Source organism: Symphalangus syndactylus, chromosome 20, assembly GCF_028878055.3.
Source record: "Symphalangus syndactylus isolate Jambi chromosome 20, NHGRI_mSymSyn1-v2.1_pri, whole genome shotgun sequence".
Lineage (NCBI taxonomy): Eukaryota > Metazoa > Chordata > Mammalia > Primates > Hylobatidae > Symphalangus > Symphalangus syndactylus.
This window is the reverse complement of record NC_072442.2, coordinates 40,590,666-40,602,541: the sequence shown is the minus strand read 5'-3', so window position 1 is coordinate 40,602,541 and position 11,876 is coordinate 40,590,666. Positions and strand designations below refer to the sequence as shown.

Here is an 11,876-nt window from a genome sequence, read left to right as displayed (position 1 = left end):
AAGGGATTTTCATGTCCCAGCCTCCCAAGTAGCTGGGATTGTAGGCATGTGCTAGCATGCCCAGCTGATTTTCGTTTCTTTGCTTTGTTTTGTTTTGTTTTTTTTTTTGGCAGAGACGGGGTTTCACCATGTTGGCCAGGCTAGTCTTGAACTCCTGGCCTCAAATGCTCCTCCTGCCTTGGCCTCCCAAAGTGCTGGGATTACAGGCATGAGCCACTGTCCCTGGCCACCCCCATCTTCTCTTTACCTCTTTCTTTTTCTTGGGCTCCCAGTAAGGACTAGTGACAGGTCTGGGCAGGGCAAAGTGAAGGGCACACTGCCTTCGAAGCAGGCCTCTCCCCAGGTGCCAGGATCCACCCCAGGTCTGGGCTTATAGCCACTGTCCCTGTGTTGCCTCATCTGTCCTCCCACCCCACTCACCCTGCCCACTCATTTCTTGAAGCTGCTAGCTCTTCTCAGATTGAGTTCATCCTCAGCTCCTTTTCCATCCTTGTCATGAAACCCCCACCCCCCGCACCAGGGCTGTCCCCTCCCATTCCCCACCTCTGCTTCAGAGCATTCCCCCAATCTATGAGGAGGGTAGGGGTGGCATGAATAAGGCTGGATAGACCCTCCAAGGGGATATGTCTGATGGCCCCTCCAGCTGAGATTTCCGTTGCTAAGGAGGTAGCAGGAACAGCCTGTTCTCTGGGCTCCCATCAGAACAGCCATGCACAGGCCCCTCCCTCTCTCCCTCCGTCTCTCCCTCCCTTCCTTCCAGACTGTTGCTAGGAAGCACCCTAAGATTTCCTGAGGATACGACCCCTAGGAACCAAGGTATCCAGATATCTTTCTGAAGAGGTTTTTTTCAAAGTCTGGCAGCTAAAACTCCACACAGCATCCTCTACCCCTGCTCAAAAGCCTTACACATCTCTAGCAGTTTGGGGAAACAGGAGACAGACCCCTCTACCAGCCACCATGGAACAAGCTCTGTGGCCTGGGCCTCAGTAAATCCCTTCCTCTATCTCATCTTGACCTCCTGGACCCTAGGTCAGCAAGTGATGACATGTCCAGCATATACCTCTAGACTCTGCAGACAGAGCTGAACTTATTGGGGGTGCTCTGGAAAGACAGCAGAGGAAACTGAGGTACTACCAGCCAAGAGAACTCAAAGCTCAGATGTTTCTCCCTCCTAGGGGTTTCCCAATCAAAAAGAGTGGTGCAAATGGAGGAAAGAAAGTTGGAGAGCAGGCTGGGCAAGGTGGCTGACATCACCAGTATTTTGAGAGGCTGAGGTAGGAGGATCTCTTCAGGTCATGAGTTCAAGACCATCCTGGGCAACATAGTGAGACCTCCATCTCAAAAAAAAAAAAAAAAACCCACAAATTATCCGGGTGTTGTGGTGCAGACCTTCAGTTCTGGCTACTTGGGAGGCTGATGCAGGAGATGAGAGATTGGCAAATTAGCAATTACCCTGTTAAGAGAAAGTGGCCACTTAATTCTCCCCTTTGTCCCATCAGGCGCTATTGCTATGGGTCACAAAAGAGGGAGCCAGGGAAGGGACCAGGCCTGGCTGAGCCTTGCTTTTGGTAGCTGAGGTGAGAAATGAAGGTGACACCTTTTCCAGGCTGTCTTTCAGGGTTTCTCCTACTTTTATTCATTAATCTGACATTTTTTGTGTGTTTTTTTTGTTTTTTTTTTTCTGATGGAGTCTTGCTCTGTCACCCAGGCTGGAGTGCAGTGGTGCGATCTTGGCTCACTGAAAGCTCGCCTCCCGGGTTAACGCCATTCTCCTGCCTCAGCCTCCCGAGTAGTGGGGACTACAGGCGCCCACCACAACACCTGGCTAATTTTTGTATTTTTAGTAGAGACGGGCTTTCACTGTGTTAGCCAGGATGGTCTCGATCTCCTGACCTCATGATCTGCCTGCCTCGGCCTCCCAAAGTGCTGGAATTACAGGCGTGAGCCACCGCACCCAGCCTGACACTTTTTTTTTTAAGCATTTAATATGTGCCAAGTATTAGATTCCCCAAATGCTCCCAGATTCTGGTTTCACTTTCCCTTAGAGTCTTCTCATCCTATCTTTGCCAGCAGGAGAGAGGAGAGGAGGGGGAGCAGGGAAGTCTCCTTTACCATCAGAGTTTGGGGCTTACCTTTCTGCAGCTCTCCCACTCCAGTTAAAGGAGGGGATAGGGCAGTATGATATGGAAGCCAAACGTATAAAGCAGAGCAGCTCTCAGGGCCTGGAGGGAGGGGCCATACAAAGGAAATGGCAGGCTGCCCTCCCTTCCCAGCCACTGTCCGGTCCAGGCCTCAGGATCACATCACTTCTCTTCTCTGTGCTGGGAGTATGCAGAGGGAAGGCGTCCTCCAGGGTGTTAGAGGGGAAGCTATTCCAAGAGCTGATTCAAATTCTGCCTTTCACTCTCCCGGGGCAGCGGGAAGACAGAGACAGGCAACTGTGGGGGATCCAGGGGTTGTCCCTGAGTCCCTGAGGTGCAGCCACCTTGCAAGCCTCTTTCCCATCATTCCCTCCCCCAGATAGACAGAAAGCAGGGATTTTGATTTGGTGCCTGGTATGAGGAGGAAACTGGTTTGGAGCCAGCTGTGTATAAGTGTGTGGGAGTGACTGTCTTTCTTTTCCCATCCACCTGCTGCCCATAGTGGGGGGACCCAGGCAAGCTTCCAGAGGAAAATGTTCCACTTAGGGAAAGGGAATGACTCAGTTTCCCTATGGAGAGAAGGGAAGCTGACACCCTCTGTGCCTTGTATGCTTTACCAACGATTTCAGTGTTTCTGGGTTTTTGGGTCTGGACTCTTGCCACTTTTCTTTATACTGTTTTCTAGCCTAGATAGATAAGGAATGTTCCCTTCCCCTTGGGTACCCAGAACTCTGTTCCTCGCCACCTCTTACCCCACTCTGGCCTAGCTGCTTTTCTGACACTTCTCCAGGGTTGCCATGTCACTCTGACTGGTTGACTTCCACCTGCCCCCCTTCTCTCTCTAGCCAAGGTAGCCAACAAGATGAAGAAAGAGGTTGGGGCTTGGGACTAGGAGGGCAGAGGTGGGAGCTCAGCCCCTGTCCCTGTTGAGAGGAAATGAACAGCAAAAGAAAGTGGGGTAAGTAGGACGGAGCTTTGAGATGGGCTGGGGGGCTATTTTTTTTTTTTTTGAGACGGAGTTTTGCTCTTGTTGCCCAGGCTGGAGTGCAATGGCGCAATCTCAGCTTACCGCAACCTCCGCCTCCTGGGTTCAAGCAATTCTCCTACCTCCATCTCCTGAGCAGCTGGGATTACAGGCATGCGCCACCATGCCCGGCTAATTTTGTATTTTTAGTAGAGACGGGGTTTCTCCATGTTGGTCAGGCTGGTCTCTAACTCCCAACCCCAGGTGATCCACCTGCCTTGGCCTCCCAAAGTGCTGGGATTACAGGTGTGAGGCACTGCGCCCAGCTGGGGGGCTATTTTTTTGTACACCCAAAGGAAATGTTAGCATCTCTCTTCACCCTTTGGAGGATTATCATGGGGTCCCGTGCTTGCAGTGAGCCAGAGAGCCCAAGGTGGTCCCTAGGAAGATATTGTGGTATGGAAGGAAGAGGTGGTATAGGAAAGGCTGCCTCTGATGTTTACAGACTAGAGAGGCAGGGAGGTCAAAGTGGATAAATTAAAAATGGTCCTTGCCCAGAGCTAAGGGAGCCCTTGTACATAGGAGTCCAGCCTTTGGGGAAAGCTTGCCAAGCCTAGAGAAAGGGCTGCTGGTGGGAGGTGGGGAGATAGAGAAGGCAGATGGCCTGACTACAAAAGCCGCCTCCCTGTCACTGCGAAGTGGGGAGGAGGCACCTCCCTAGAAATCTGCCAGGCTCCCTGCCAGAGGGAATGGTTTGAGCTCAAAATATCACCATCCTCAGGGCCCAAATAGTCCCCAGTCCTGTGTGGACTGGACACACAGTTGACAGCTTCTCTCCAAGAGAGGCAGTTTGGGCTCTGAGGTATGCGACAGGGGCTCCAGGATGATCCAGGAATGGCTCCAGGTGGAGGGCCTTAGGCTGCGGCAACAGGCACAGAATGACAGCAGGGGAGCAGGCAAAGGTTGAGTGAGGGGCCTGGGAGAAGAGGGGAAGTCAGATACGTGAGAGACTGAGGAGAAGCAGGGTTTGTGGCAGTCTCAAGTGTGAGTGGAGTGGCCGGGGGTCATCTGGAAGGTGAGGTGAGGAATCCGTATTCTCCCTCCTTCCTGCTTTAGAAGCTTTGGCAACATATATTTGGCAGCTGTTTTCTATACACACTATTCCCCAGTGGTGTCACTTGGGCAGGCACAAAGGGAGCCTAAGGGAGGGGTATGGATTGAATGTATGGGGAGGAAGAAAGGCCATAGGCAGTACCAACCACAGGGGGACATGATCTGACCCTCCTTCAGCCACACTCTCCCCTTTGGAACAGAAGTCCTTGACTCCCAGTTTAGACCATTCTCCAGACACCCAGGGCGCCGTAATTCTCTGCCCAAATGGCCACAGTTTTGCTTCCAGAGCCTTAAGTGGGCTGCTCTCCCAGATTTATCCTCCCGAGGACTGATTTTGCCACTCAAAGGGTGAGCAAAGAATGGTTGCTGGAGGCTGTGCACGGTGCCTCACGCCTATAATCCTAGCACTCTGGGAGGCCCAGGCGGGTGGATCACCTGAGGTCAGGATTTTGAGACCAGCCTGGCCGACATGGCAAAACCCCGTCTCTACTAAAAATACAAAAATTAGTCGGATGTGGTGGCACGTGCCTGTAATCCCAGCTACTTGGGAGGCTGAGGCAGGAGAATTGCTTGAATCTGGGAGGCAGAGGTTGCAGTGAGCCGAGACTGCACCATTGCACTCCAGCCTGGGCAACAGAGCAAGCCTCCATCTCAAAAAAAAAAAAAAAGAATCGTTGTTGTGGAATACGGATTGAGCTTGAACTTGTAAACTAGGATATTGGGCCCCGGCTAAAGGCCTCCATGTTTATTTATTTATTTATTTTGGTAGAGCTGAGGGTCTCATTATGTTGCCCAGGCTGGATTTGAACTCCTGAGCTCAAGTGATCCTCCTGCCTCAGCCTCCTGGGTAATTTACTCTTATTCCTGGTTGTAAATGTTAGGGATGACCAGTCCACAGCATGGGGAGGGATGAGGGCTATGCATAAGAAGGCTCAGACATTGGAGCCTCTAGAGGTGGGTTACATCTGCTTTTGGGTTTCTCGCTGGGGGAAGGAAAGGCTATGGCCAAGGCCCTGGGCATAATAATTTATATATGGATCTTTGGGATAAGCAAGATTTAAACAACGACAACAACAAGAAATTTAAAAAAAAAAAGTTTTTAATTTACAGAAAAAAAATAGAAGGTAATAAGAGGGCCCCCACATATTCTGCACCCAATTTCTCTTTTTATTGACATCTTAGCATTAGTATGATGCATTTGTAACAACTAATGAACTAATATTGATACGTTATTATTAATTAAAGTCCATGCTTTATTTAGATTTCCTTAGTTTTTACCCAGTATTCTTTTTCTCTTCCATGATCGCATTCAGAAAACCACATTACATTTAGTCATCAGGTCTCCTTAGGCCTCTTAGTTGTGACAGTTTCTCAGAAGTCCTTTGATTTTGATCACCTTCACCTTAGTTTCCTCTTTACTTTCCCTTGTATCCAAGCTGTATGGAGGGCCTGGAGATTCTGATAGGACTGTAAGATTAGGGGGCGGTGATAGGTGTGCAACTAAGGCACCTCAGTGTCGCTTTTAGAATATAGTTGTGGAAATGAGAATAGCTCTGGTAGCTCCAGGGGCTTAGGAGAACAGAAAGGGCCCAGGAAAAGAGAAAGACCTTATTGCTGAACGCCACACCCTTGCCCCCACGCCACACCCTTGCCGCACCTACTAACTAGGGGCTAACGAACGAAAGGGTGTCGGAATATGATGGAGAAGCCCGGTCGACAGTGACGTCGTGGGCGAAGCCGGGTTGTGAGCGGCCTTTCGAGCTCCCTCGAGTCCCTGAATCTCTGTAGTGCCTCAGCTCCTGGATGTCCTCCCTTAAAGGAGAAGAACAATGCGGGTCGACTAGACTAGTCCCTTAGTTTCCTCGCCAGCGCAGACAAATACGGTTTCAGTCCAAGGAACTACCATTCCCAGAAGACAGCGGGGCGTTCCTTGCTGCACTCCTATTGGTTTGCGTTTGTTACTCCCAGCCAATAGAAAGTGAGCTTCTTGACAAGTGCTAAAATGGCGATGCCTATAACCTAGAACTGGCTTGTGCGGTAGGGTTAAATTTGAGGAGGTGGTGGATGAAAAGGAAATTGGGAGGTATAGTTACAGGGCTGGAGAAGGTGGAGGGAATGAGGGAGCAAATCTGGACTTGGAGTGGTGGTGGGCGAGGGACGCTTTTAGAGCTAAGGGCGAAATTAGGCAACCAGGACTGCCTTAACTCCTTGATGCCCTCTTTAATCTATTAGTCCCTTTGATACTTCTTTATTTATTTGAGAGACGGAGTTTTGCTCTTTTTGCCCAGGCTGGAGTGCAATGGTGCGATCTCGGCTCACTCCAACAACCTCCGCCTCCCGGGTTCAAGAGATTCTCCTGCCTCAGCCTCCCCCGTAGCTGGGATTACAGGCATGCACCACCAAGCCCGGCTAATTTTGTATTTTTAGTAGAGACGAGGTTTCTCCATGTTGGTCAGGCTAGTCTCGAACTCCTGACCTCCGGTGATTCGCCCGTCTCGGCCTCCCAAAGTGCTGGGATTACAGGTGCGAGCCACTGCGCTCGGCCGATACTTCTTTGTGCCCCAGTTTAAGGAAGGGCGGTTCAGGAGAAGAGAGCCTGACAGGATCTTACCTTATCCCTTTAGCTCTTTTTCTTTCAAATTCCTCTGCCTCGCTTAAATCTTCCCGCATCTTCTCCTTTCTATTTAATTCTGCCTTCCCCGGTTCTCCTTAGAACCTCATGTCCTTTTCTTTAGCTCCATTTCTTTCACCTCAAAGCTGGCCGCCACCGCTGCCACCTGCTCAGAGTGAAATCATGAAGGTGGTCAACCTGAAGCAAGCCATTTTGCAAGCCTGGAAGGAGCGTTGGAGTGACTACCAATGGGCAATCAACATGAAGAAGTTCTTTCCTAAAGGAGCCACCTGGGACATTCTCAACCTGGCAGGTCTCAAGTGAACTTGGAAAGAAAGATGGGAGGGATAAACCCAGAGAAGTTGTAATCACTCAGGCGTGTTTTGTTATTCCTCTTGCAGATGCATTACTAGAGCAGGCCATGATTGGACCATCCCCCAATCCTCTCATCTTGTCCTACCTGAAGTATGCCATTAGTTCCCAGGTAAGCTTCCCCCAAACCCCCACCAAGAAGTGAGAGTTTTAGGGTTAAAAAACTTGGAATGCATTTGGGCCCCGGTGGTTCATGGCAGTAATCCCAGCATTGTGGGAGACTGAGGCAGGCGGATTGCTTGAGCCCAGGAGTTCGAGACCAGCCGGGGTAACATGGCAAACCCCGGTCTCTACCCAGAAATACAAAGAGTTATCCCTGCGTGGTGGTGCCCCTGTAGTCCCAGCTACTTGGAAGGCTGAGGTGGGAGGATCACCTGAGCCCTGGGAGGGCGAGGCTGCAATGAGCCATGATCCTGCCACTGAACTCCAGCCAGAGCAACAGAGTGAGACCCTGTCTCAGGAAACAAGCAAACACAATTTGGGGTGCAGTTGTACAATTGTCAGCTTACTCTTTCTAGATGAAAGAGTAAGATTCTAGATTGATCTGTTTGAACAGATCATTTCACTGAGTTTCAGTGTTCTCATAAAAATAATAATACTTCATTTGTTGTGATGAATATTACATTCACTTATTCTGCTGGGAGTGGTAGCAGGTAGCACAGGCCTGTGGCCCCACCTACTCAGAAGGTGGAGGTAGGAGGCTTGCTTGAGCCCAGGAGTTTGAGGCTACAGTGAGCACTGATTGTGCCACTGCACTCCAGCCTGGGCAACAGAACAAGACTCCGTCTGTTAAAAACAACAACAACCAAAAGAAAAAAAGAGGATTACATTCACTTGTTCTATCAACAAATACTCATGAATGCTTTTATGTGCCAGACAGTGCTAGCCCCTGGGGAATATAGCTGTGAACAAAACCTGATGCCAGTACACAGAGAATTTAGTGGGTAATATAGACATGTAAATAAGCAGTCACTGGATGGGTTTATGATAAAGGTTAGGATAGAGTACAGATGCTCCTCAACTTACAATGGGGTGATGTGCTGATATAACACTCATAAGTTGAAAATGTACTTAATACACATAACTTGCCAAAGGTCATCTACCTACCTTTTTTTTCAGACAAGAGTCTTGCTCTATCACCCAGGCTGGAGTGCAGTGGCGTGACCTCGGCTCACTGCAACCTCCGTCTCCCGGGTTCAAGCGATTCTCCTGCCTCAGCCTCCTGAGTAGCTGGGACTACAGGTGCCTGCCACCACGCCTGGCTAATTTTTGTATTTTTAGTACAGACAGGGTTTCACTATATTGGCCAGGCTGGTCTTGAACTCCTGACCTTGTGATCCACCCGCCTCGGCCTCCCAAAGTGCTGGGATTACAGGCGTGAGCCACCACGCCTGGCATATTCAGTGAGTTTTAGCAATTGTATATACCCATGTCACCAGCATCCAAAGTAAGATACAGAACATTTCTGTTCTCTCAAAGTTCCCTTTTACCGCTTTCTACTCCACTCCCCTCTCCCACAATTGCCTTTATTTGGATTTCTTAGTAATGTAGTCAGATGGGATATAGTTTGTATACTGTCTTTTGTTTAACATAAATGTTTTTGAGATTTATTTATGTTGTATATGTTAGTAGTACATTCTTTTTATTTATTTTTTTAAATTTGAAACCGAGTCTTGCTCTGTTACCCAGACTGGAGTGTGCAGTGGCAGGATCACAGCTTCCTATAGCCTCATCCTGCTGGGCTCAAGTAATCCTCCTACCTCACGTTCCCAAGGAGTTGGGACTACAGTCATGCACCACCATGACTGGCTAATTTTTAAATTTTTTTGTGAAGATGAGATCTTCCTATGTTGCCCGGGCTGGTAATTTTTACATTTTTGTAGAGATGGGGTCTCATTTTGTTGCCCAGGCTGGTCTCAAACTCCTGGGCTCAAACGATCCTCCTGCCTTGGCCTCCCAAAGTGCTGGGAATACAGGTGTGATCCACCCATGCCTGGCCCCATTCTTCTTCTTCTTATTTTTTTTTTTTTTTTTTTTTTTTTTTTTTGAGACAGAGTCTCGCTCTGTTGCCCGGGCTGGAGTGCAGTGGCGCAATCTCGGCTCACTGCAAGCTCCGCCTCCCGGGTTCACGCCATTCTCCTGCCTCAGCCTCCGAGTAGCTGGGACTACAGGCGCCCGCCACCGCGCCCGGCTAATTTTTTGTATTTTTTAGTAGAGACGGGGTTTCACCGTGGTCTCGATCTCCTGACCTCGTGATCCGCCCGCCTCGGCCTCCCAAAGTGCTGGGATTACAAGCGTGAGCCACCGCGCCCGGCCCTTCTTCTTATTATTTTTTAATTGCTGAATAATATTTCTCAGTTGACACACAGATTTTTTTTTTTATTAAAAGTTTTTTTAGAGGCTGGGTGTGATGGCTCACGCCTGTAATCCCAGCACTTTGGGAGGCCGAGGCAGGTGGATCACGAGGTCAGGAGATCGAGACCATCCTGGCCAACATGGTGAAACCCCATCTCTACTAAAAATACAAAAAATTACCTGGGCGTGGTGGCATGCACCTGTAGTCCCAGCTACTTGGGAGGCTGAGGCAGGAGAATCACTTGAACCCGGGAGGTGGAGGTTGCAGTGGGCCAAGATCCAACCACTATACTCCAGCCTAGTTGACAGAGTGAGACTGTGTCTCAGAAAAAAAAAAAAAAAATGTTTGGAGTCAGGATCCTTGCTTTGTTGCCCAGGCTGGAGTGCAGTGGCACAATAGTGGCTCACTGCAGCTTTGACCTCCTTGGCTCAAGCCATCCTCCTGCCTCAGCCCCCCAGGTAGCTTGGACTACAGGTGCGCACCAAAACGCCCAGCCAATTTTTGCATTTTTTGTAGAGACACGGTTTCGCCATGTTGCTCAGGCTTATCTTGAACTCCTGAGCTCAATCTACCCACCTTGGCCTCCCAGAGTGTTAGGATTATAGGCGTGAGCCATGGAGCTCACCCCTAAACCAAACCACTGCTACATAATATTCCATATGTACTTTTTTTTTTTTTTTTTTTTTGAGATGAAGTCTTGCTCTGTCGCCCAGGCTGGAGAGCAGTGGCATGATCTTGGCTCACTGCAACCTCCTCCTGTCCCCGCCGCTGGGTTCAAGTGATTCTCCTGCCTCAGCCTCCTAAGTAGCTGGGATTACAGGCATGCACCACCACACCTGGCCGATTTTTTTATTTTTAGTAGAGATAAGGTTTCATCATGTTGGCCAGGCTGGTCTCAAACTCCTGACCTCAAGTGATCTGCCCGCCTCGGCCTCCCAAAGTGCTGGGATCACAGGCGTGAGCCACTGTGCCTGGCTCAGCCCATATGTACTTTAATTTAGGTTGTTTGTAATTTTTTACTGTTATAATCAATGTTTCATTGAATATCCTTATACCTACCTGTCTGCATATCTGGAAGTATTTCTCTAGGGTAGATACCTCACAATGGAATATCTGATTTGAAGAATATACACATACTAGATTATAGTAGATCCTGCAAATTTCCCCCTAAAAATGATTGGATTATGTTATACCCCATCCATAATGTCTGACAGTATTTCCCCATACCTTTGCCAATGCTGGATATAATTTTTTTTTTTTTTTTTTTGAGATGGAGTCTCGCTCTGTCGCCCAGGCTGGAGTGCAGTGGCGCAATCTTGGCTCACTGCAAGCTGCGCCTCCTGGGTTCATGCCATTCTCCTGCCTCAGCCTCCCGAGTAGCTGGGACTACAGGTGCCCACCACCACGCCTGGCTAATTTTTATATTTTTAGTAGAGATGGGTTTCATCTTGTTAGCCAGGATGGTCTCGATCTCCTGACCTTGTGATCTGCCCACCTCGGCCTCCCAAAGTGCTGAGATTACAGGCGTGAGCCACCGCGCCTGTCCAGAATCTTTTAAAACTTTTTCCAGAGGCAAATAATTATATTATAATGTGCATTTTCTTTTCTTTCTTTTCTTTTTTTTTTTTTTTGAGATGGAGTCTCCTTCTGTTGCCCAGGCTGGAGTGTAGTGGCATCATCTTGGCTCACTGCAACCTCTGCCTCCCGGGTTCAAGCAATTCTCCTGCCTCAGCCTCCCGAGTAGCTGGGATTACAGGTGTGCACCACCATGCCCAGCTAATTTTTGTATTTTTAGTAGATACGGGGATTCTCCATGTTAGCGAGGCTGTTCTCAAGCTCCTGACCTCAAGTGATCCACCCGCCTTGGACTCCCAAAGTGCTGGGATTACAGGCGTAAGCCACTGTGCCTGGCCTATGTATTTATGAATATATAATTTATGTATTCATAAATACACAAATAAATATATCATTTGCCTATTTTTCTATTTTTTTTTTTTTTTTTTTTTTTTTGAGACGGAGTCTTGCTCTGTCACCCAGGCTGGAGTGCAGTGGCACAATCTCGGCTCACTGCAAACTCCACCTCCCGGGTTCATGCCATTCTCCTGCCTCAGCCTCTCCGAGTAGCTGGGACTACAGGCGCCCGCCACCACGCCCGGCTAATTTTTTTTTTTTGTATTTTTAGTAGAGACGGGGTTTCACCGTGGTCTCGATCTCCTGACCTCGTGATCCGCCCGCCTCGGCCTCCCAAAGTGCTGGGATTACAAGCGTGAGCCACCGCGCCCGGCCTTCTATTTTTTTGTTGTTGTTATGGCTTTTTTG

General features: G+C 49.1%; 1 protein-coding gene across 14 annotated transcripts in view; it reads left to right on the top strand.

The window, feature by feature from the left end:
* Positions 1-6,191: 6,191 nt before the first annotated feature.
* The window catches only part of MED24 (mediator complex subunit 24), a 32,005-nt gene continuing 26,320 nt past the window's right edge, over positions 6,192-11,876 (top strand). For 6 of the 14 annotated variants that reach the window (XM_063628290.1, XM_063628289.1, XM_063628288.1 and 3 more), the window contains exons 1-3: positions 6,212-6,301; positions 6,954-7,142; positions 7,231-7,313. In XM_063628290.1, the coding sequence (XP_063484360.1) occupies positions 6,283-6,301; positions 6,954-7,142; positions 7,231-7,313 (291 nt within the window). In that variant the 5' untranslated portion in view covers positions 6,212-6,282. Of the gene's footprint in view, positions 6,302-6,953; positions 7,143-7,230; positions 7,314-11,876 lie in introns of all 14 variants that reach the window. The other 8 variants (XM_055258183.2, XM_055258182.2, XM_063628291.1 and 5 more) reach the window with 5 other exon arrangements.